The 21,927-nt window shown below is 44.0% G+C and overlaps 1 protein-coding gene across 1 annotated transcript in view; it reads left to right on the plus strand.

Annotated features, from left to right (window-relative positions):
- The window catches only part of LOC143133485 (sodium channel protein type 2 subunit alpha-like), a 66,684-nt gene that overhangs the window by 40,319 nt on the left and 4,438 nt on the right, over nt 1-21,927 (plus strand). The window contains exons 16-24 of the mRNA XM_076293246.1: nt 8,080-8,520; nt 12,539-12,656; nt 13,045-13,199; nt 15,171-15,344; nt 18,980-19,102; nt 19,652-19,924; nt 20,112-20,165; nt 21,206-21,347; nt 21,613-21,713. Of these exons, the coding sequence (XP_076149361.1) occupies nt 8,080-8,520; nt 12,539-12,656; nt 13,045-13,199; nt 15,171-15,344; nt 18,980-19,102; nt 19,652-19,924; nt 20,112-20,165; nt 21,206-21,347; nt 21,613-21,713 (1,581 nt within the window). The remainder of the gene's footprint in view (nt 1-8,079; nt 8,521-12,538; nt 12,657-13,044; nt 13,200-15,170; nt 15,345-18,979; nt 19,103-19,651; nt 19,925-20,111; nt 20,166-21,205; nt 21,348-21,612; nt 21,714-21,927) is intronic.

Here is a 21,927-nt window from a genome sequence, read left to right on the forward strand (position 1 = left end):
AGTGTGGAGAGCTGGACTGAGGCGCATGGCAAGTTGAGATCGAGATACACTTAGTGAAAACAGGAATCTTTAATACGAAGGCACACTACAGCAAACCACAAAACAACATCACAATAACACTATAACGGGGAACAGGTGTGGAAACAGAAACAGAGGGAAAACGAAGCACAGACCAAATAAGGAGATGGGGCGGAGACAAAGACAGGTGACAGGCAGGTAAACACAAAGCACATGGGGAACAAACAAAGGAGCACATGGCACCGGACCCTTACAGTGTGTGTGTGTGAGTGTGTGTGTGTGTGTGTGTGTGCATGTGGTACGGGGGATGTAGACCCTTGGCTCCATAGCCAGGGATATGTCTGTGTCCAGATGTTGCCTGGCCCTACAGATGGACACTAAAAAGTCTCATTTAAAGAGAAGGGATCAAGATTGGCTTCCCAGAACTGACACGGTTTCATTCACTCACAATACTCTCTCACAGCAACACCTGCGGGGGGGGGGGGCAAATAGTTTCGGTCAGTTTTTGTTTTTTTAATTAATGCATTGATTATTTATGCATTATGCATATGATTATATTTTTGCGACAATACTCTGCCATTGACACTTATGAATAGATTGTTGTGTTATTATCAGTGGCGCAAAAAGTGGGTATGCGATATATGCGGCGCAAAGGGGCGCAGCTCCATGGGGGCGCCAAAGCGATGGTAAAAATAAAAATCATTTCAACATTTTCTCAATGTTCTATAACATTTTAGAGGACTAACAGGCTAGAGTAGGCGCCCTATCTCATAAGATTCCATCATACAATTTTGACATAGAAGAGTGTGGGGGGGCGCCGTGAGCGCTGGGCGAGCAGATAGGCCTACGAGTAGTGAGTTGCCGTCTATGGAAAAAGATGGATACAGCAAAAAAAAGCTGCTGACGACTAAAAATAGAAAAAGAAAGAGGGAAAAGGAGATGGCATGTCAAAGGATGCAACACCAGTTAAATAAGTGGATGGTGAAAGGCAACAGGTAGGATTTAAAGTGATGATGTCTGTACTTGGAGGCTTGCAAATATGAATGTTAAAGGAGAATTCCGGTGTGATATTGACCTAAAGTGTGTTGAAACATGATACCGAGTGTGAACGTATGTCTCATAGCCCATCTCGGCTTGTTCCCTGCACTCCAAAATCTGGCGCTAGTTAGCCGATGCTACCAACAGCTTTTTCAATGGTGGTGCTTCGGCATCGGGCTAGCCATGCAAATAAATCACTGTTTTACACCATTTACGAGGCTCGATGTATCTCCACACTTCATTGGTAGACTTCCGAGGGCCCTGACATTTAAAACGAGACATTGAGAACTTTGAAAAAGCACTGGTAGTTTACTTACAAGACGATTTATACAGACAGTATCTTCACGAAGTTTAGCGTTTGCAGCCATCTTGAATTTAGTCACGATAAGTCGAGCGACGAGTAAGAATGAACAGGTATGATAAGGGATCAGATTCCAAAAATAATTCCGTGGAAATGCATGGATTCCAGTTGCTGCTACTGGAAGACGTTTTGCCGGACCAGATAATGTAAAATAGTGGTATTCTGGAAATAGATATACATGGACACATTTGGAAGAGATAAGAGCAAGGGTCTGTGGTCACCTGGCAGCTCTTAACTTGGTAAGCGATGGTGGCGATCATGTTGGAAGGCCAAGATATGGTGACCCTCTCCTCCCTTGATTGGAAGTTGTCAAGTAGTGTTTTTAAGGGAGCAGACACACACACACACACAGAGAGAGAGAGAGAGAGAGAGACCCAACCGAGAGAGTACCCGGGGCTGAGAGTAATCATAGTACAAAAGTTAGCTCAATTTGGTTGAATTAGCCAGCCCAGAAGTAATACCAAATGAAGAGCCATTTGTGAGATCCGGCTGTTATTGCTAAGCCAAAAGATCTGGTTCTCTACAAAGAGCCGGAGTTCCCATCACTAAAGATTACCCAAAGCTCCTCCTGCTCTCAATCCCTTGTTTACGGACTGAGAGGATGAGACTGAAAGTAGATACTGTTGTTTTACTCACACACACACATACTGTACACAAAGGCTTTAAATGCAACTCAGGTGGCAGGTTTTGGATCAGGATGGAGGTTTTCATTAGTCATACCACCAAACAATGAATATAAGGTACAGGTTTCCCAGTGTCTGGTTGGCCTTTTTTTGTGTCAGTCAACTTGTTGTGAGGCATGTCCTTGGCTAGGATAGGTTCACCTTGAGAGGAGGAGTGGTCTGTCTGGAGGTCCTAGCACTGGTTGGTTCTCTGATGATGAGAAAGGCCAGAGGAGAACTGGCTTAGAAGGGACGTCAGGGGGGCACATCAGCATACAGATTATTGGTTCCAGTATTGTTTTGGTTTGTTTTTTTGTTGGCCTGTAGGAATGCATGTCTTTAGAAGGGGAGGTGCATGTTATTTTGCCGTGCAGTGCTCAAAACCATCCCTGATAAGATGTAATTTTGATGTGTGCTCCTAATGAAGGATTCCCACCCAAGGCCAGGGGTTCCATACTCATAGGCCTACATACCATTCAGAAGTCTGGAGTCCATAAAAACATATATGAAGTGAGTTTCCATCGATGATGATAAAAAGTGAGAAAAAGTGGGATAGCATGCTCAGTGGTCAAATTGTGATGTGGGGGTGCCTATGGGATACTATAGTGTGCAGAGCGGTCGTGCTGTGGTGTGGGGGTGCCTATGGGATACTATAGTGTGCAGAGCGGTCGTGCTGTGGTGTGGGGGTGCCTATGGGATACTATATTGTGCAGAGCGGTCGTGCTGTGGTGTGGGGGTGCCTATGGGATACTATAGTGTGCAGAGCGGTCGTGCTGTGGTGTGGGGGTGCCTATGGGATACTATAGTGTGCAGAGCGGTCATGCTGTGGTGTGGGGGTGCCTATGGGATACTAGAGCTTGCGGAGCGGTCGTGCTATGGTCCTTTGTCCAAAAAAGTTTACTAGCGCAGCCAGCCTGTTTTCAAAACCTGTGAACCTTTTCACAATCACCTCCGTTTTAGTGAGTAAAAAAATAAACGCTGACTCTCTAACAGAGTAATTATTATAGCTGTGCAGCCAGATGATACAATCAAGGGTAACGTCCAGGCCTCCATGAAAAATAGGATGTAGTAGTAGTAGTGTGAGTAGTAGCATTACCATTTTTCTTGTAGGCTATACTCTGAATAGCGGTAGACGTTCTTTTACCATCTATACCATCTAAAAGCCGCTCTGGGCCCAGTTGGACCGGGAAACAGAATAATCTGCATCATGACTTAACAACTGGATAGCATGCTGAGTGCTCATGCCGTGGTGTTTATGGTTGTGATGCTGGCAGTGAGGCAAATGTATTAGGCAGCCATGACAGACTGCAGGTCAGCTTTAAACAGAGCTATTCCGGTCCACGGTGTGTGTGTGTGTGTGTGTGTGTGTGTGTGTGTGTGTGTGTGTGTGTGTGTGTGTGTGTGTGTGTGTGTGTGTGTGTGTGTGTGCGTGTGCCAGGCCGTATAGGGTCAGACACAGACTCTGAAGTAGGGTAATGCTGAAGAACAGCTAATACACAGACCTACAGGCACCCGTCTGTCTGGGCTTTTGATCTTCGCCGTGTTTCACTGTTAAAGAGCACGGATTTACCAGATCAAGTCCTGTCCAACATCAGCCAAACACCTGTCACACACACAGCCTCTCTCTCTCTCTGTTCTACCAGGCAAACACCTGTCACACATCCTATCTTTTATTATCTCTCCTTTTTTCCTCTTTTTCTTTCTTCTCTACGTCTTCCTCTTTCACTTCCTGTCTGTCTCTGTGTGAGACATCAGACGGACAGCTGCCTTACACCCGCTGTCTCTCTTTCTTTTTCCATCTTTCTCAGTTTCCACGTCTCTCTCTCTCTCTCTGCTACCACTACGACTTTCTCTTTCTGTTTTTCTCAGTTTCTGTCTCTCTCTCCCTCCCTCTCTCTCTCTCTCTCTGATACCCTGCCACCCCCCTGTTTGTCACTGGGAATTTATACAGGGTGGATACAATCATGATCCAGATTACAGAGAGTGAATCTAAAAAGCAGTGAAATTAGGGTTTTCCACCCAAAAAAGATTTTCTTCCCATTAAGTATGCTGCTCAGAGTTACTGAAAAGCTGTGCTTTAGTTCATGTGAAGTGTTTTGCATGTAAATCTCACTGAACCATCCAATTTCCTACAACCAGCACAGACATAGACAGATAATATCCTGTAAATGGTTTTACATTCTAACCAAACTTATTGTGGTCTGTCAATTCTAACCTGGTCTGCCTAGTCATTTACTCTGGTATGCTTTGACAAAGTAACTCACTGTAAAGATGAGGGCAAGACAAACATTTTATCCCCACCCTAACCCACCCCGGACATCTGGCAACAGGAACACAGTCGGATCAGAGCATTGGCCCAGAAGCACAAAATATCTGCAGCAAGCTGGCATTTCCTCTTCTGCAGGAAAAGAACTCCAGAAAATAAAACTAAATACAAAATATACTATATAAATTAAATAAAAAAATCCACAGTGTGCTTAAGGGTGATCAAGCATGAGACGCTTGCAGTGACAGGGCCGGGACTGGCCTGTAGTTCTGTGTGCATGGTAAGGTGCTCAAGAGAGTGAGTGTCATGGTGAAGGTGCAAAAAGTAGTCCAACAGTAGTCCTTTAGTTCTGTGTGCATGGTAAAGTGCTCAAGAGAGTGAGTGTCATGGTGAAGGTGCAAAAAGTAGTCCAACAGTAGTCCTGTAGTTCTGTGTGCATGGTAAGGTGCTCAAGAGAGTGAGTGTCGTGGTGAAGGTGCAAAAAGTAGTCCAACAGTAGTCCAACAGTGCAAGAATAAGGTCTAGAGACCAGCATAAATAATATGGACAGATAAGAGAGTAAAAGTATAATGTAGACAAGGTAATATAAAAAACTATGTCAGTGCAAGAATAGGTTGAGGTAATAGGGTTACAGCCATTCAGTATTGTAGTAGAAGCATTGGTCATGTGTGCTAATATAGCATGAAAAACAGTGTAGCAGTAAAACAGTAGTAAAAACATTAGGCTGTGGACAGTAGTAAAACAGTAGTGGGCAGTCAGTACTCAAACATGGAGAGGGTGGAGAGGCAGACAGACTATGCAGAGAAGTCTATCTCTCCTCTTCCCTTTAGTGAAGCATTGAACAGTTCAATGGCCCTGGGGACAAATGACTTCCTCAGCCTTTCAGTTGTGCATGGCAGTGAGCAAAGTCTCCAGCTGATCAAGCTCTTTTGCTCAGGGTCCTTTTATCTGATATTGAAGTGATGCACTCCAGTTCGGCTCCCACGACAGAGCCAGCTTTCCTTACTAGCCTGTCTAGTCGCCCAGCATCCTTCTTCTTTGTGCTTCCTCCCCAGCATACTACAGCATAGAAGAGGACGCTGGCAACAACAGACTGGTAAAACATCCTGAGGAGCTTACTGCAGACATTGAAGGACCGCAGCCTCCTCAGGAAGTACAGCCTGCTCTGCCCTTTCTTGTAGAGTGCTTCGGTATTTGCTGACCAGTCCAGTTTATTGTCCAGTTGTAAGCCCAGATACTTGTAGGTATTTACCACCTCCACATTGACCACATCAATGGAGACTGGTAGCATAGCGGGCTTAGACCTGCGGAAATCCACCACCATCTCCTTGGTCTTCGAGGTGTTGAGTTGGAGGTGGTTGAGTTTGCACCACTGCACAAAGTTCTCCACCAGGCTTCTGTATTCATCCTCCTGCCCATCCCTGACACACCCCACAATTGCAGTATCATCCGAAAACTTCTGCATGTGGCATGACTCAGAAGTCAGATGTGTACAGGGTGAACAGGACTGGAGAGAGCACAGTTCCCTGTGTAGCTCCGGTGCTGCTGATCACAGTGTCGGAGAGACAGTTCTTCAATCTAACAAACTGTGGCCGCTCAGTCAGGTAATCTGTAATCCAGGATACCAGGTGAGCGTCCACACCTATCTGCAAGAGCTTGTCTCCCAGCCTGAGGGGTTGGATGGTGTTAAAAGCACCTGAGAAATCAAAGAACATGATTCTCACAGCACTTTTCCCCTTGTCTAGGTGAGATGTGTAGGAGATAAGTGATGGCATCGTCAACGCCCACTTTCTCATACGCAAACTGTAGCGGGTCGAGTGCATGGCGTACCTGGGGTCTGAGTAAGCACAAGACCAGTTGCTCCAATGTCTTCATCACGTGTGATGTTAGAGCGACAGGCCTGTAGTCATTAAGCTTACTTGGGTGTGGCTTCTTAGGGACGGGGGTAAGACTTGATGATGTCTTCCACAGTGTTGGGACTCGTCCGAGACGGAGACTCAGGTTGAAGATGTGCTTCAGTGGCTCCCCCAGTTCAGCAGCACAGGCCCTGATCAGCCTTGGACACAGTCTGTCAGGCCCGGCTGCCCATGAAGGCTTTTTTGTCTCTCTTCAGTCCATACATACACACACACACACACACACACACACACTCACAAACATAAACGTTAAACACTTAAACGTTACATAAACACTTAAACGTTACATAAGCACAAACCACATACTCAAAAATTAACACTCATTCACTCACAAATAGACACACACACAGGCAGACACACACAGCATCCTCTTTGCAGTCCCGGGCCATGCTATGACCGCTGGAGATTACACTAGCTGCCTGGGGTGCATTATGAGGTAAGAGGTCACATGCTGCCCAATCAGCTGTCCACATTTCTATGGTCATTCATTTCTATGGTCCTTCAATGTCTGCAGTAATTCAAATATGGGGTGTCCAATCAGCTGTCTTTGTTTCGATGCTCACTCACTGGGCGTCCGATCAGCTGTCCTTGTTTCAACCCTCACTTATAGGGTGCCTCTGGAAGCCACCCTCAGAGATGATCGCATTACACACACCAACCTCAGATCACACACTCACACAAGTCTTGGGCCCTGTCCACATTAAGCCGGGTAAATATAAATCCACATAATTACACCCTTCTGTGCCCTACACCCACATTGAAAAGGTATATAACACTGAAAACAATACTTTTCCAAGAGGTTCTCTGAGGTGCAAAAATCTGAATACTCCGGGTTTGCGTTGTCATGTGGGTTTCAGATGTGATGATGTGCGGTTGGCATGATTCTGATCAAATGTAGTGTTCCAGACACTACCAAAACAAACACTTCTATGGCGTTTCAGTGTGGACACAAAACTTTTGAAAAACAACACTGGCACACACCAGTCAGACATACACCAGATCACACAGTCCACAGGAGATAGTACCACAGCACCACTAGTGCTAGGTACATTGTATGTATCAATACATGTCGCACATCACTCTCAGATACACCACTACTGCTAGGCATGTATCAACACATGTCGCACATCACTCTCAGATACACCACTAGTGCTAGGCATGTATCAGCTAATCTCATAGGAGCCTGTGCCATGTCACAGCAACAGCAGTGAACAGAGTCAAGCTGGTTGACTTTGGTTTGTAGAAAGGGTGTGCAGTTCTGTGGAAAAAACGAATACAAAAAGTTACTTAATATACATTCATGCTAACAAACATCTCACACAGACCCACTGTAGTGATGGCAGTGGCAATAACTCTGGAGTACAACAGTATGTTACACATAGCATAGTACCAGTGGAGAGAGAAAATTATACATTCTGGGCTAAGTGCTTGCCTATAGCCTGCGTGTCTCCTTACTGAGATTAATACCCCCATTTTGTTGTTGTTAATACACTGTCACCACACTGTTTTGTTATTGTTTTGCTACCCAAGCCCATGTGACTCCCAAATCAAGTTATGTCAAAGGTATCCTGCAGCATTCTAGAGAACTATTAACCTATTCATATACCTCAACTGTATTCTTTTTTAAGAGAGCCTTAGATAGAGAGTATTGTTCTTATATTCCCATGAGATAAAAATGCGACCCTGGCATTATAGTCATAGTGTATGATGCTCTGCAATAGTACTATAAGTTAATGCATGTAAAGGTTACCATTAATGTTTCCCCCTCCTTCTCACTCTCTTCTTCCCCCTCTCTCTCTCTCTCCCCCTCTCTCTCAGGTGTTAAATCTGTTCTTGGCCCTGTTACTGAGTTCCTTCAGCTCGGATAACCTGTCAGCCCCAGACGACGACGGTGAACTGAACAACATGCAGATCGCCATTGCACGCATCCACAACGGCATGAGCTGGCTGGGAAACTTCTGCCATGAGCTCTGCAGTGGAGACTTCCGGAAGCAGCAACAGAAGGCCAAGGAAGCCTCGCTGAAAAGCGAGCATCCTGCCGTCGCCGCCACGGGCAACCACGTGGACTGCAATGGCATCGTGGGAGTAATCGGCCGCTACGGGGAGGTCTATGTCATCCCTGACGAGGGCGAGGACAGCTACATGACTAACCCCACCATCACCATCACAGTGCCCATCGCCCCTGGGGAGTCTGACGTGGAGTTTCTCGAGGAGGAAGAGGAGGAAACAGAGTCTTCGGAGGATGATGAGAGCAAAGCGGTGAGATTTGGTTGTTCAGATATATATATATTCCTTTTAAGTATATTTTTGGGCCTTTTATTGATAGAGGACAGTGAAGAGTGACAGGAAACAAGTGGAACAAAGAGATGGGGAGGGATCGGGAAATATTGTTCAGATAGTTTTGATACAGATATACACGACTGTTCCGATAGTTTTGATATCAGATATACACGACTGTTCAGATAGTTTTGGTCATCTGAAAAAAGGGATAGTAACTTAAGTCTAAAAACCTGTCTTCAATCAGACCATCAGATTTAGACAAGATTCTACATGCTGATAGTCTCAATAACATGATACATTTTAAGTTATAGCAGCCTTGTTATATTGTAACTATAGTATTGTTTAGGAAATGATAGATTTCCAAACAATGAGTATTAAATAAAGTAGTGTATAAATTAGAAAGTAAATGTTCCTGTCTATTGCAGGGCAGGAATTGATTTTAGGATTAAATTGATTTTGTTCAGTGCATATCAATGTGCTATTATACAGCACTACTTTAATGTAATACAATGTACCTAGTGGTGTAATTACAATATAATAAGTGCAGGTTTCTGAAACAGGGCAGTGAAAACCTTTAAATATGATCATGGTAGTTTGGCCAAAACTATGTAGGATCCCTCTCCAGTGATACTATTTTGTGCAGTCTTACCTCTGTCCTGTTTGGTGACAGGCTCAGCAACTGGCCAAGGCTTAGTGTCATGCTTTGCTCTGGACCACTTGTGAAATGCTTTTAGATTTACAGCACAGCAAAGCTGATTTGTGACAGAGACAATGTTACACTGCATTACACGAGCATGCCTGAAGTGGCCTGAATTCAGATGGAGTCAACCCTGACCCTAAAAACAAGCATCGCTTGTGCTTCTATCAGAATAAGCCAATGCCAGGCATTTGTACATTATCAACACTGGGATGCACCTCTGGCTAATGCTAGGCTGATTAGCCTGATTAAAATACTGCAGCTTTAAGTGTGCTGCTGATGAAAGCTGTGGCTTGGCGTGTCCCTATGAGAGAGAAGGTGGAAGGTCAGTGGGAAGAGAGAGCAGCACGCAAAGGGTGGGTACGGGGGACAGATTACGCTGGGGGTCGTAAATGGATGTGGATGGAGTGGTGTTTCCGGATGCCTAAGCTGATAATCTGTCAAGCAGACAAGGTGATCTCCTCTCAACTCACAGATGCAGTTACATAAGAGGACAACTGGGGGGGGGGGGGGGGGGGGGGGCAGTGAGCGGGGGCAGGGAGTGCTCTCAAGTATTTCTCTATTTCCTTTTCTTATGTCTTACTGACATACTCACTGTGTGTGGAGAGAGTGTGTGGTTGGATTTAGACATTTAGGAATGGGATACTGTCGTATTTGCTCCAATGGTGTTATAGTTGCTCTTAAAGTATGAGAGAATTATTTGGTCTTTTGGACCAAACCACTTCATTTTGTACCAGGACCAGTAAAAGCTATTTTGTAAAGTGCCTATACACCATAAGCCTCAGTGCACTAACTCTATAAGCCTCGTTTAACATGCAGCGGAGGCATTTCAAGTGCACCTTTCACTTAAATGCATCTGTTAAAAATCAGCCAAACCAAATACAATCTTTCTTAAATAGCATTTCTGAACTGCTTCCTGATGTGATGACATAACTGTACAAATATCCGGTTCAGACAACGCTGAGCAGGATGGAGGTCAGAATAGGTATTTTCATTCTGTATCTTACTGTATCTGCATAGAGAAGTTGTCACACTACAGCTATGCTACATTATTTCAGGCAAGGGTGGAGCTCCCATGTACATAACCTCAGAGTTTAGCGCTGTAGATGCCTGGCTGCAACTCGAGCTAGGTAAAACCAATTGTTTTTGGGGTTTTTTCGTACCGACAGTACTCCGTGACCTTGAGAAACGGAGATCTATATGAAAACTCGCCGAATTTCTCCTTTAAAGGAGAAGTTCGGTGTGATATTGGACAGTTTACAAGTTCACACTCGGTATCATGTTTCAACACACTTTAGGCAAAGTCCTTTTAGGCAAGTCCCTCCACTCGGCGGCCATATACCAACGTTTTATGGGCACTCATCGGGCACAGTCTTTGGGTCGAACTGCGCGTGCGCAAGGCTTCACGACACCAATCTTGCTCCAGCGGCGAGATCACAACACATGATTGGCACAATGTCTTCACAACAAATCATATGATTGGCTCAATGTATTCACATCACACCACATGATTGGCTCAATGTATTCACATGTCGACGTTTTGCCAAGGAAGGGGTGGGATATGTGTAGACAACGGCCATATTGGCATATTGGACAAACTAGCCCGAATGCATTTCTATGGAGTATTTTTTGAGTGCTGTGTCTCCTCATTAGAAAGTCTCTGCTTTAGGTCAATATCACACCGAACTTCTCCTTTAAGTTATGGTAACTTGATTTAAATCTGTAAGAATGTTGATAGTAAAGTCGACTAGTTTTTTCAAGTTGAAATTGTTTTTAGGTTTCTTTGTGCAGTAGAATTAGTAGCAGCTATAGTGGTTAATAGATAGATAGATAATACTATATTGTCAGTCTGAAATTTTTAATTTTCATTTGACATACACTGTCTCATATGTAGCCTACTTCTGCACTTACAATAACTAATTTGAGTGCATGAGTGTCAAAAACAGTCAAAAAGTTGAGTGTGGAATGGTGGACACTTTTCGCCCCTTACGGACACCATCTTGGCTACATAGCGGAACGGGGAGGGAACATTTTCAAATCACTTAAATACTGCCATAGTGACATGTAGTGTTAGCCACTGCTGCTAATGTGGTGTTTCCAAGGCAACCAGCTGTGTTGGTTGTTAGATTAGCAGAAGGGCGCAGCCTGGCCTCTGAGGGCTCGATCGCTCGCCCCGTGCCCTGTTGTGTAACAGCCACTCCCAGCAGGGTGCGGACTGCTTTCGTAACTGTCACGTTGGGCCTGCAAGCCCAGAGAAGAGAGCCCAGTCCAAAAAAAAAACAGAGGCAGCCATTAACACAGAAACACTTGCATATTATGCATGCGTGCAAGCACACTCACTCACACACACACACACACAAAAATACATTTGCATCTACAAATGCATACATGCATTAGCATGGTAACATAAAGCTGAACTAAACAGAGAGAAGAGAGACGAGAGACGAGAGAGACAGATGTTAGTAATAGAAGTATTGACAATATAACTCCATTACAGAGGATTCGCTCCTTCCTTGCAGAGATGTAAACCATAACCTAACTCTAATCCCCAAGCTAGCGAAGCAGTAGCCTCTGTACTCGTTCCTTAATGTGGGATTAGCAATATTGGATTAAGGAAGCACCTCTGTACCAGTAATCCCAGTCAGACATTTTAAATATGTTTCCATTACTGCACTGAAAATCTCATCAAAATTGCATTAAGATGCCTGATGGTGCTCTACAGGAGGCTGTTCTGCTCACACACAGGACTGGAGAATCTCCTGGTGCTAGCAGGCATTAGCGTTAGCATTGTGTTGTCATCAGTGCCATTGAAGGTCTACTTGAGCTGTCCGAGATTATGCTCAGGGGTCACTGACCTCTTGGAAACCAGATGTTGATGCGCGTATTTGCTTTGGTCTCTAAGTAGGTTTCAGATTTACGCCCAATCCCCTATCAGTTCTATATGGTCAATACATGTTGTTTACATCCATGGAAGCTTTCCTCCATGTTTGACTAATGCTTAACTCTGATTCATTCATATCAATCTAATCATGATGTAATGTTTACCAAACACTGGCTAACGGATTAATGGACATGATACATGGTGTACTTTAGTTAGTCATCAGAAATACACACATTTCACAGTAATACAGGTTTCATCAGAATCGCTTAGCATCACAGCATTCCTGGAAAGGAAGGATATATAAGTGCTCAAACTTATCTTTTTACCACAGTATTTATTTACATTCTTCCAGTCTAGTCACTGTTAAGCATGGTGTTTACTTAAAGGTGTACTCACAGCACTATTTCCTGTTTGCACAGGAAGTGATTAGCTTGTCTGAGGGGAGCACGGTGGACCTGCGAAGGCCAGGGGAGGAAGAGGAGGATTATTCCGAGATGGGAGACGATGCCATGGACCCGGACGACTGTTTCCCTGAGTGTAAGCTGGCTCTAGCACAACTTTATGACCAAGGGCCTTTATTTAAATGACGAGCAAAGTGCAAATTCTAAAGTGTAATTAGAGCCAATTTAATAACTTTCTAAAGTGGAATGACAGGCAATTTAATAACTTTCTAAAGTGGAATGAGAGGCAATTTAATAACTTTCTAAAGAGGAATGAGAGCTGATTTAATAATGTTCCAAATCTATTCGGTGATTTAATGCCAGGAACAATATCGTAAAATTGGTGGGTTAGATCAATCCTCCCACACGGAAGACGATAGCTTTAGTTCATGCACGAGACATTCAATTTGTTGTCTGATTTTGCTCATCTCTCTCTCTCTCTACATTTGTTTATGTATTTATCTCTCTGTGTGCTGATTGTCCAGTCTGTGTGCGGCACTGTAAGTGCTGTGAGATCGACACCACCCGGGGGGTGGGCCAAGCCTGGTGGAGACTGAGGAAGACCTGCTTCCAGATCGTGGAGCACAGCTGGTTTGAGACCTTCATCATCTTCATGATCCTACTCAGCAGTGGAGCTCTGGTGAGAGGAGGAGAGTGTGTGTGTGTGTCTTTGTTTGTTTGTGTGTGTGTGAATGTTCATGCAGCCTAATCTTAGTCTGAGGTCCAACCTCCTCCCTTTTCCTCCTGTGCATGCTATTGGCTGCAGCAACCCCTGATAACCATTTCAGCTGCTACTGTATCTGCCCAGTCCCTGATCTGGCTGTGATTCCCTGCTCCAGGTCCTCTGGAGTCACCAGCTATCTGGGACATCTCCATGCCTTAATCTCCTTCCACCACACACAGAGAAGTGAGTGGGAGAGAGAGTTGGGGTGGGATCCGGAAAGGACCACGGGGCGGGAATCGAACCCAGGTCGCCAGCGTACGGTGCAGGTGCCCCAGCCAGTTGCGCCACGGCTGGGGCCCAGAGCAGCCATATGTTGCTGATGGAAACCCCTGACCTGAACGGCAGCGCTAAAGCTAACTGTGGGTTTTAAATGCTTAGGAAAGTCAGCACTAAAGTTAACCTTTAGTTATAACTCATCAGGAAACTCAGCGCTAAAGCTAACCTTTAGTTATAACTCATCAGGAAACTCAGCGCTAAAGCTAGTATTTAGATGGAACTCAACTCATCAGTAAACTCAGTGCTAAAGCTCAGGGATGGATTACTGCACGGGCCTACCGGGCCCAAGGGGTCAGGGGGCCCTGAAGCCCAAGCCTTTGCATGGAATCATTGCCTCAATATCAACAAATCAGGATGTACAGTAGGCTATGAATCTGATTGAATTTAGTATTGACCATCCCCAAAATGCACCAGAATACAGGAAATCACATCAAACAAATTTAACAAATTCTGGGGGAGGACCCCCAAACCCCCCCCTCCCACATATACGACAATAAGTGGGGGGCCCTTAATACATCTGGGCCCAGGGGCCCGAAAGTTCATAATCCGCCCATGCTAAAGCTAACCTTTAGTTATAACTCATCAGGAAACTCAGATAAAATAAAGCTCCAGTGTTGCGAACCCTTAGTTATGACTCCTCAGAAACCGTTGTACTCAGACTCTAATGTCGCTAGTTTAACGTAAGTCTGTCAACGGCCTTTTCATTGCTCTGGGTCTCCCAAAACTGAATGCGCTACTGACAAACCCAATAGTTCATACCAGCATGTTTTTTTTCTCGCGTCTCAATCATGACTTATCATAGGAACTAGCATTTCATTTTCTTTGCTACATGGATGTTATGTTTTTTTTTCTGACTATTTTAGAGCTCTGGTTTGATGTCTCTCACATGAGCAGCAGCGCAGTAGTAGTGCACTGGACAGTGTGACGTGTCATCTCCCAGTAAACCTAAATCCTGACCATGAACTCCATCTCCGTGGAACTGTACTGACTGATAACTGTCCATCCTCTAATCCTAAATCTGGGCAGAGAATTACACACTGAATCGCTGCCCTTGACTGACCATCTTGCTGACTGTGATCACTGAAGTGACATCACTGTGACCCCAGCAGAGGTGGATAAAGACACGGCCAGTTCCTGATCATTAAAATACTCTCGCTGCAGTGTAGCCACCATGAGGTGTAAAACTATGAGTAGAAATGTGTTATTGCTGTCAAAAGGAACCATATTTGTTCAATGTTTCTTAGTCAAATGAACAAGCATGAAATTATTCATCCATTAAGTAATTTATCCAATTATGTATTGATTTATTCATCCATGAATTATTTATAATAACTAACCAGGTCCCATAATTTTGATTAATCTTCCACCAAAAAATGGATGAATAGGAGGGATCCCCCAGTTGATTTGACGTGTAATTATCCTTCCAGACCAGGCAGTGTAGCTTCCATTAATCCATCCACCAATCTATCCATCCATTCATCTATCTATCCATCTATCCATCCATCCACCAATCTATCCATCTGTCCATTCATTCATCCATCCATCCATCCATCAACTCACTTGAATGATGATAATATCGGGTTAAGCAGGTAGTGTGTCCATGTGTTGCAGGCCTTTGAGGACATCTACATCGAGCAGAGGAAAGTGGTGAAAGTCATCCTGGAGTACGCTGATAAGGTGTTCACCTACATTTTTGTGCTGGAGATGTTCCTCAAGTGGACTGCCTACGGCTTCAAGAAGTATTTCACCAACTACTGGTGCTGGCTGGACTTCCTCATTGTGGATGTGAGTATGACGACGAGACTCACCTCTCTGCTCTCTTCCTCCCGAGTGCCCAAGCCAGGCTCACGTGTAACTGCCTCAGTTGGGCTCAGGATTAGTGTCCAAGGGAGATTTGCGGGAGCCTTGTGGTATCATCTAAGAGAAGGTTATCCATTCAGAATGCTCAATATCAATTATGACTACTTGTGCATAATATATACAGTGAAACCGTTCCTCTCTTCATAACAGACATCATCTAATGTCTTCTTATCTCTTTGAATGGTGTCCACTACATAAAGAGGAACTCGGTCAGACTTTAGAGGTTACAGAAACTCTACGAGCTGTCAGAACAATCATCTCCGCATTGAGCTTTATTCTGTTCAGGTACAAGTCCGTGCAGATCTCTTGCAGTGCACATTGTCATCCATTTGTAAGACCTAAATTGTGTTTCCATCTGATTTTAGTTTGTAGTCAATCCTGTTTAGATCCAGGAGATGTCCTGGATTTACGGACAGATAAAGCAACTGGTTACTCACTGTGTGTGAGCATTGATATGCAACCATGGCATTTGATATGGCATTTGATATGCGTCTGGCATTTGATATGCAACCATGTAATGTCCTGTTCTTAGGTCACTTCTTTCTTTGACTACTATCTATGTGTATTATGCGGATACAATGATAAACGTGCATGCACCCTTTCTCCTCTTACACACACACACACACACGCACGCACACACGCACGCACACAAACACACACACACACACACACACACACACACACACACACACACACACACACACACACACACACACACACACACACACAGCAAATATCCAGCCTCAAACCCGCACAAAACATGGGCAACACAGTGACAAACACATGACAATCCCATGGCAACCCCCCCTCACTCTGTTTCCTCTGGTTTCACCCTGTCGGTGGGCCCCTAACAGATCACCACACACACCTCTAACGATAGGGTAAGTTCATAGGTCAAAGGTCAAAGGTGAGTAGCGGCTCAGGGCGGAGCCGGCGCCTGCCTCAGCACCTCGACTGCCTCTGTGTCTGCCTCTCCTGTTCATGGGGCGATATCAAAAGCCACTGTCTCGTCCTCACTCTTATTTCACTACGGAAGTTATACATAAACCCACACATGGCCTCTTTGAAGGCCGCTCTTTTGTGTTTGCACACCAGACTTTGGCTTTTATATCGTATGACAGTCCGTGTGATCATGTAACCTAACTTTTATCTACAGAAGATTTAGGATTTTCTGGTCATGTTCATATTTGCTCAGGTTGTATTACTCTCTTGGGCAGGTGGCTTTTGGGCTTTTCTGTCTGGTGAAGAAACACATGTATAATGTTAAAAATGACTATGGTAATGACAGACATTTGTTTGAGAAACAAGCAACTGAAGCCTGTTTAGGATGTGGACACATTCAAAGATACATTAATGGTGTTCATGATCAAAGAGCTTACACTAGGTCAGGACGATCACAGGGCACGCACACGTTGACTAGTAATGTTAAAATGCAAAAGTTTACGTATCTACAGATATCTGTGCATATTTTTGTCTTTAATACATGGAAATTAATGTATTTATAATAATTTAATTTATGTCTTTATATGTAGTGATTGTTTATTAGATGTCCAAATAAGGAGTGTCAGAGCTAAAGAGATTTAAAATTATGTGAATTAAATATCTTCTTTAGATATATTCAAAGGAATCCATTTAACTTTCTTTTATAAAGAAATACTTGGGACCGATGCGCCTGGTTTGTATATGAGAACAGATCAGGCCTTGATTCAACGCCAGTATCCATATTGGCCACACCGGATACTTATTTGGCTACACTAAACAACTGGACCATGCCATTGGAAAAACACACAATAATAAAATGCTGATCAAGTTTCTAAAATTCTTTATAAAAAAGCCCTCACTCTATTTGATATACATGCATATGGATAATGTATGCATGTATAGGTGAGTATGTGTCTACTGTCTGTGTCGCTAACTGTGTGTGAGACGACATGTACACATACTGGTCCATGGTTTATCCTCATCTTGTATGTGTTTGACTCCATTCACTGACCTCATACTCACGTCCAATCATCACCTTCTCCAATGGGCCATTCGACAGCGAAACCCCACATAACTGTTCTGAATACGCCATACTGTTGTCTATGAATGTAGAATAGAGTGGAAGTGATTGGTGCTAAAAATGAACCAAAAACAACAAATCAAACTAAAAACAAAACCTCCAAAACTTGATTTATAAATTACTCTAAATTCACCCGAAACTCAATGAAACTAAATCACATGATGTGTCCCAAATATTAATTTCCTGTAGAATGTCCCAGAAACAGTGAAATAATATTGAATGTAAGGTCTGAAGCGTTTGATCATTATAGCTGTTTGTCATCACATATGTCATTTTTTTTATATCACTGTTGTTTTGTTGTTTTTCTTTCTTTGTTAATGTTTTTTTCTGATACTATTTCATGGTACAGGAAAATGTACAGATGTGTGTGACAGGAATCAGGGTTTAAGTTAGTTAACGGTAATTTGCATTTCAGAGATTACTTCTTACTCTGAGCAATTTTACATTTGTAACCAGAGGCGGAAACAACACACACTTACATTACAGGTGACACACCTTCCATGATATAGTCCTCTTTAACTAGGACTGGGACCCTGGGAATGTGGCTGTGTGTGTGTGTGTGTGTGTGTGTGTGTGTTGTAGTCCATGTTATATGTTATCTTGGACTGGGATCTTGCTAGCTTTAGTTTAGTTGTTCGTTTTTGTGTCTTAGGGCTGAGCTACACCAGGCGCGTAACTGAAGCGTTCCGTTCGCGTTGCGTCTGCTGCAACAATTAGCTTCCACTGTAATCGATGGAAGTAGCTACACCAGACGTGACAGTGGGGCGTACGTTCGATAGACCATTCATCTAAAATGGATTTTACGCGTCGCGAACGGAACGCTTCAGTAGCTCATACCTTAGGGTAATACTGTGATGCTGCATTTGTAGAGCTGCACAACCAGAGAGTGTGTGCAGTTTTGCCTGCCAGGCTGCATTAGAGCATACTGTATACTCGCTGGCTTGGGAAGGGACCCTGTCACATCCGGCATGTGCCCAGTGGTTGAGTCTGCTCTGGTGTTGCTGACTATGGGTTGCCAGTGCTGGGAAGATGCTCTGGTTTCTCAGGAGGTCTATCCACCAGCACTTTGTATTTGTGTGTTTCCCATTTGCTGTGGGAAAGAGATCTCATAACGTTACAGTCAGCGTGTCTTGGGTCTTGTAGCAGTTAACCAAAGTCTTACTGACTAGCGATCTCATAACGTTACAGTCAGCGTGTCTTGGGTCTTGTAGCAGGTAACCAAAGTCTTACTGACTAGCGATCTCATAACGTTACAGTCAGCGTGTCTTGGGTCTTGTAGCAGTTAACCAAATTCTTACTGACTAGCGATCACTAGATGGACGCTACCAGCACGTCAACCTTTGTTGGAGGTGTAATCTAGTTTTGTGTGTGTTTGTGTGCATCTGTGCGTCTGTGTGTGTGTGTGTGTGTGTGCGTGCGTGTGTGTGTGTGTGTGTGTGCGTGCGTGTGTGTGTGTGTGTGTGTGTGTGCGTGCGTGCGTGTGTGTGTGTGCTGACAGGTGTCTCTCATCAGCCTGGTGGCCAACTCTCTGGGTTACTCCGACTTCACGGCCATCAAGTCCCTGCGGACCCTCAGAGCACTTAGGCCTCTCAGAGCCCTGTCACGATTTGAGGGCATGAGGGTGAGTTACACACACACACACACACACACACACACACACACACACACACACACACACACACAGAGTATATACACTACTCACAAAGAGTTAGGGATATTCGACTTTCGGGTGAAATTTCAGGATGAACCTAAAATCCACTATAACCTTTACAAGTGAACTTATGTGACCTTCTCTAAACTTTTCAATGCACATGTCCAACAGGTCAATGTTTCAGTACTTTCAGTACTGAAACATTACATTTCATCCGAAAGCCAGATATCCCTAATTTTTTAGTAGTGTATCTATTTACCCCCCCCCCCCCACCACCACCACCACCACCACACACATACAGTATGTATCTATTTACCTCCCCACACAAACACATACACACACACACACACACACACACATGTATTTATCTGTATGTATGTATGTGTATGTTTGTCTAAGGTGGTGGTGAATGCTCTGATTAGGGCTATCCCCTCCATCATGAACGTGTATACACACACACACACACACACACATACACACACAAACGCTTGTATCTTTCTGTATGTGTGTGTGTTCCAGGTGGTGGTGAACGCTCTGATCGGGGCCATCCCCTCCATTATGAACGTGCTGCTGGTCTGCCTCATCTTCTGGCTCATCTTCAGCATCATGGGCGTCAACCTGTTCGCCGGCAAGTTTGGCAAGTGCGTGAACCGCATGGGCTACCTGCACAACGCCTCCGTGGTCAACAACAAGTCCGAGTGCCAGAGCATGAATGACACACAGTTCTACTGGACCAAGGTCAAGGTCAACTTCGACAACGTGGGCATCGGCTACCTGTCGCTTCTGCAAGTGGTGAGAGCCTACTGGGATCTGCTTCATGCAAGGGGCGCTTTACAATTATTTCTCATTCTGGTGCAGCATGGTCTTTGATTTGAAGTTAGCAAACATGATGATGAAATCTCATCTGGTTTGGTCTTTGTGTTGTGATATTAAAATGTGTTATGATATTTTGATGTGCTATGATATTTCTGTCCTTAAGGCAACTTTCAAGGGCTGGATGGAGATCATGTATGCAGCTGTAGACTCTCGTGGGGTGAGTGTGTGTGTGTGTGTGTGTGTGTGTGTGTGTGTGTGTATGTGTAACTATATGGAGTGATGCATATATTGTAGGTTTTACTGTAATTTTTCTCTGTTCTCTTCTTTTCTTTCGTTGTGACATGTTAAATGCAGTTAATTGCATGCTTTGGCATGTTAAATATCATGGCATGTTAAATGTATGTTAAATGTAATTTAATTTCTTGTTGCATATAAGATGTGCTTAATTTACTGTGATTTCCTACCTATTAACCAATGTTTATAGCCTGACGAGCCAGACCCACATCAAGATGTAGGGTCTGGGGACACACCATTCGCAGTGCTCAGTCCGAGGCGGGACAATCGGTTGTCTTTCAAATTCCCTCTGCACGCAATAGGATAGCGCTACAACTCATGAGTCCCATGCGCTTTCCTACCAGCGGAGCTACTTGGCTAGTTCAAACTTTTGCCAACTTAAAAAAAGCTTAACTCGTGTCACGCTGTTCGCCAACAGCAACATCCATCTTCTTTGTTTTCAAGTAGCAGGGAATTCACGCCGAACCGTTGCAACTCTGCCATCAATCATTATGTTAAGCCCGCCTACCGACTCTATACACAGTGTGATTGGCCTTATCGAAGTTTAATTTTACCAGCTCGCAAGCCAACGGAGAGTTGCTGGACTACCCTGGCAGCAGGTTACATTTGCTGCCGCTAGGGTGCCTCTAGATTTCTAGGCTACAAGGTTTATATATATTGCAAAAATGTCTTCAGCTTGAGGTTAATATTAAGGATCAGGCTATAGATAGGAATGCATACATTTTCTTCATTCTTATTAATGATTAAAGCACAACCTGATTCTGATTCATTGGGCTACTGGGCACTGTGGTCAATTCATGGGTGTATGGTTTTGTCTTTTTTACTTTGCATAAAACACTTTCATGCTGTTCATACACAATGCGGCTAATGCACTGTAATGCTGAAATGACTGCTGAAATGACTGTAATTCCTTTCCTTCATGTTCGATGCACTGAATTGTGTTCCTTTGCCTCGTCCTGTAAGGTGGAGGACCAGCCCATAAAGGAGATCAACCTGTACATGTACCTCTACTTCGTCATCTTCATCATCTTCGGCTCCTTCTTCACACTCAACCTCTTCATCGGTGTCATCATTGACAACTTCAACCAGCAAAAAAGAAAAATCGGTAAGAAGACCCTATCATGCTGAAAGCATTCACTGAAACAAAACCATGCCTTTTTTGCCCTGACTAATTACTATTATTACTATTACTATTTTTCTTTGCTTTTGTTTATGTAAAGTACATTGAATTACCCTTGTGTATGAAATATAAACTTACCTTGTCTTGCCTTGCATTGAAATTAAATATCCTGAGCAAATCTCTGTGTATATTATGGATAATTATGCAGACATACAATATTTTCTAACCTACAAATGCTTGTTGTGCGCAGGGGGGCAGGACATCTTCATGACTGAAGAGCAGAAGAAGTATTATAACGCCATGAAAAAGCTGGGCTCTAAAAAACCCCAAAAGCCAATCCCAAGGCCAATGGTAAGAAACAATTGCGATCTCTAGATGCTGTCAATCAACTTGGAGCTGATGCATGTGTCATATCAGCCCTGAGGTGCCCTGGGTGATTTCCCTCCAACGCCTGGTTAACTGACCCATAAAGTGCTGTCTTACTGCTTGTCCTAACTGCATGCGATGTAAACCAACAATCCGATAAAATCCATTTAATTGCATTGTTTTCAATTGTAGTGTCCTG

This window comes from Alosa pseudoharengus, unplaced genomic scaffold (genome assembly GCF_046254945.1).
Source record: "Alosa pseudoharengus isolate Yale_2024_CS ecotype anadromous, Long Island Sound unplaced genomic scaffold, YU_APseudo_1.1 YU_APseudo_1.1_scf_2, whole genome shotgun sequence".
Lineage (NCBI taxonomy): Eukaryota > Metazoa > Chordata > Actinopteri > Clupeiformes > Clupeidae > Alosa > Alosa pseudoharengus.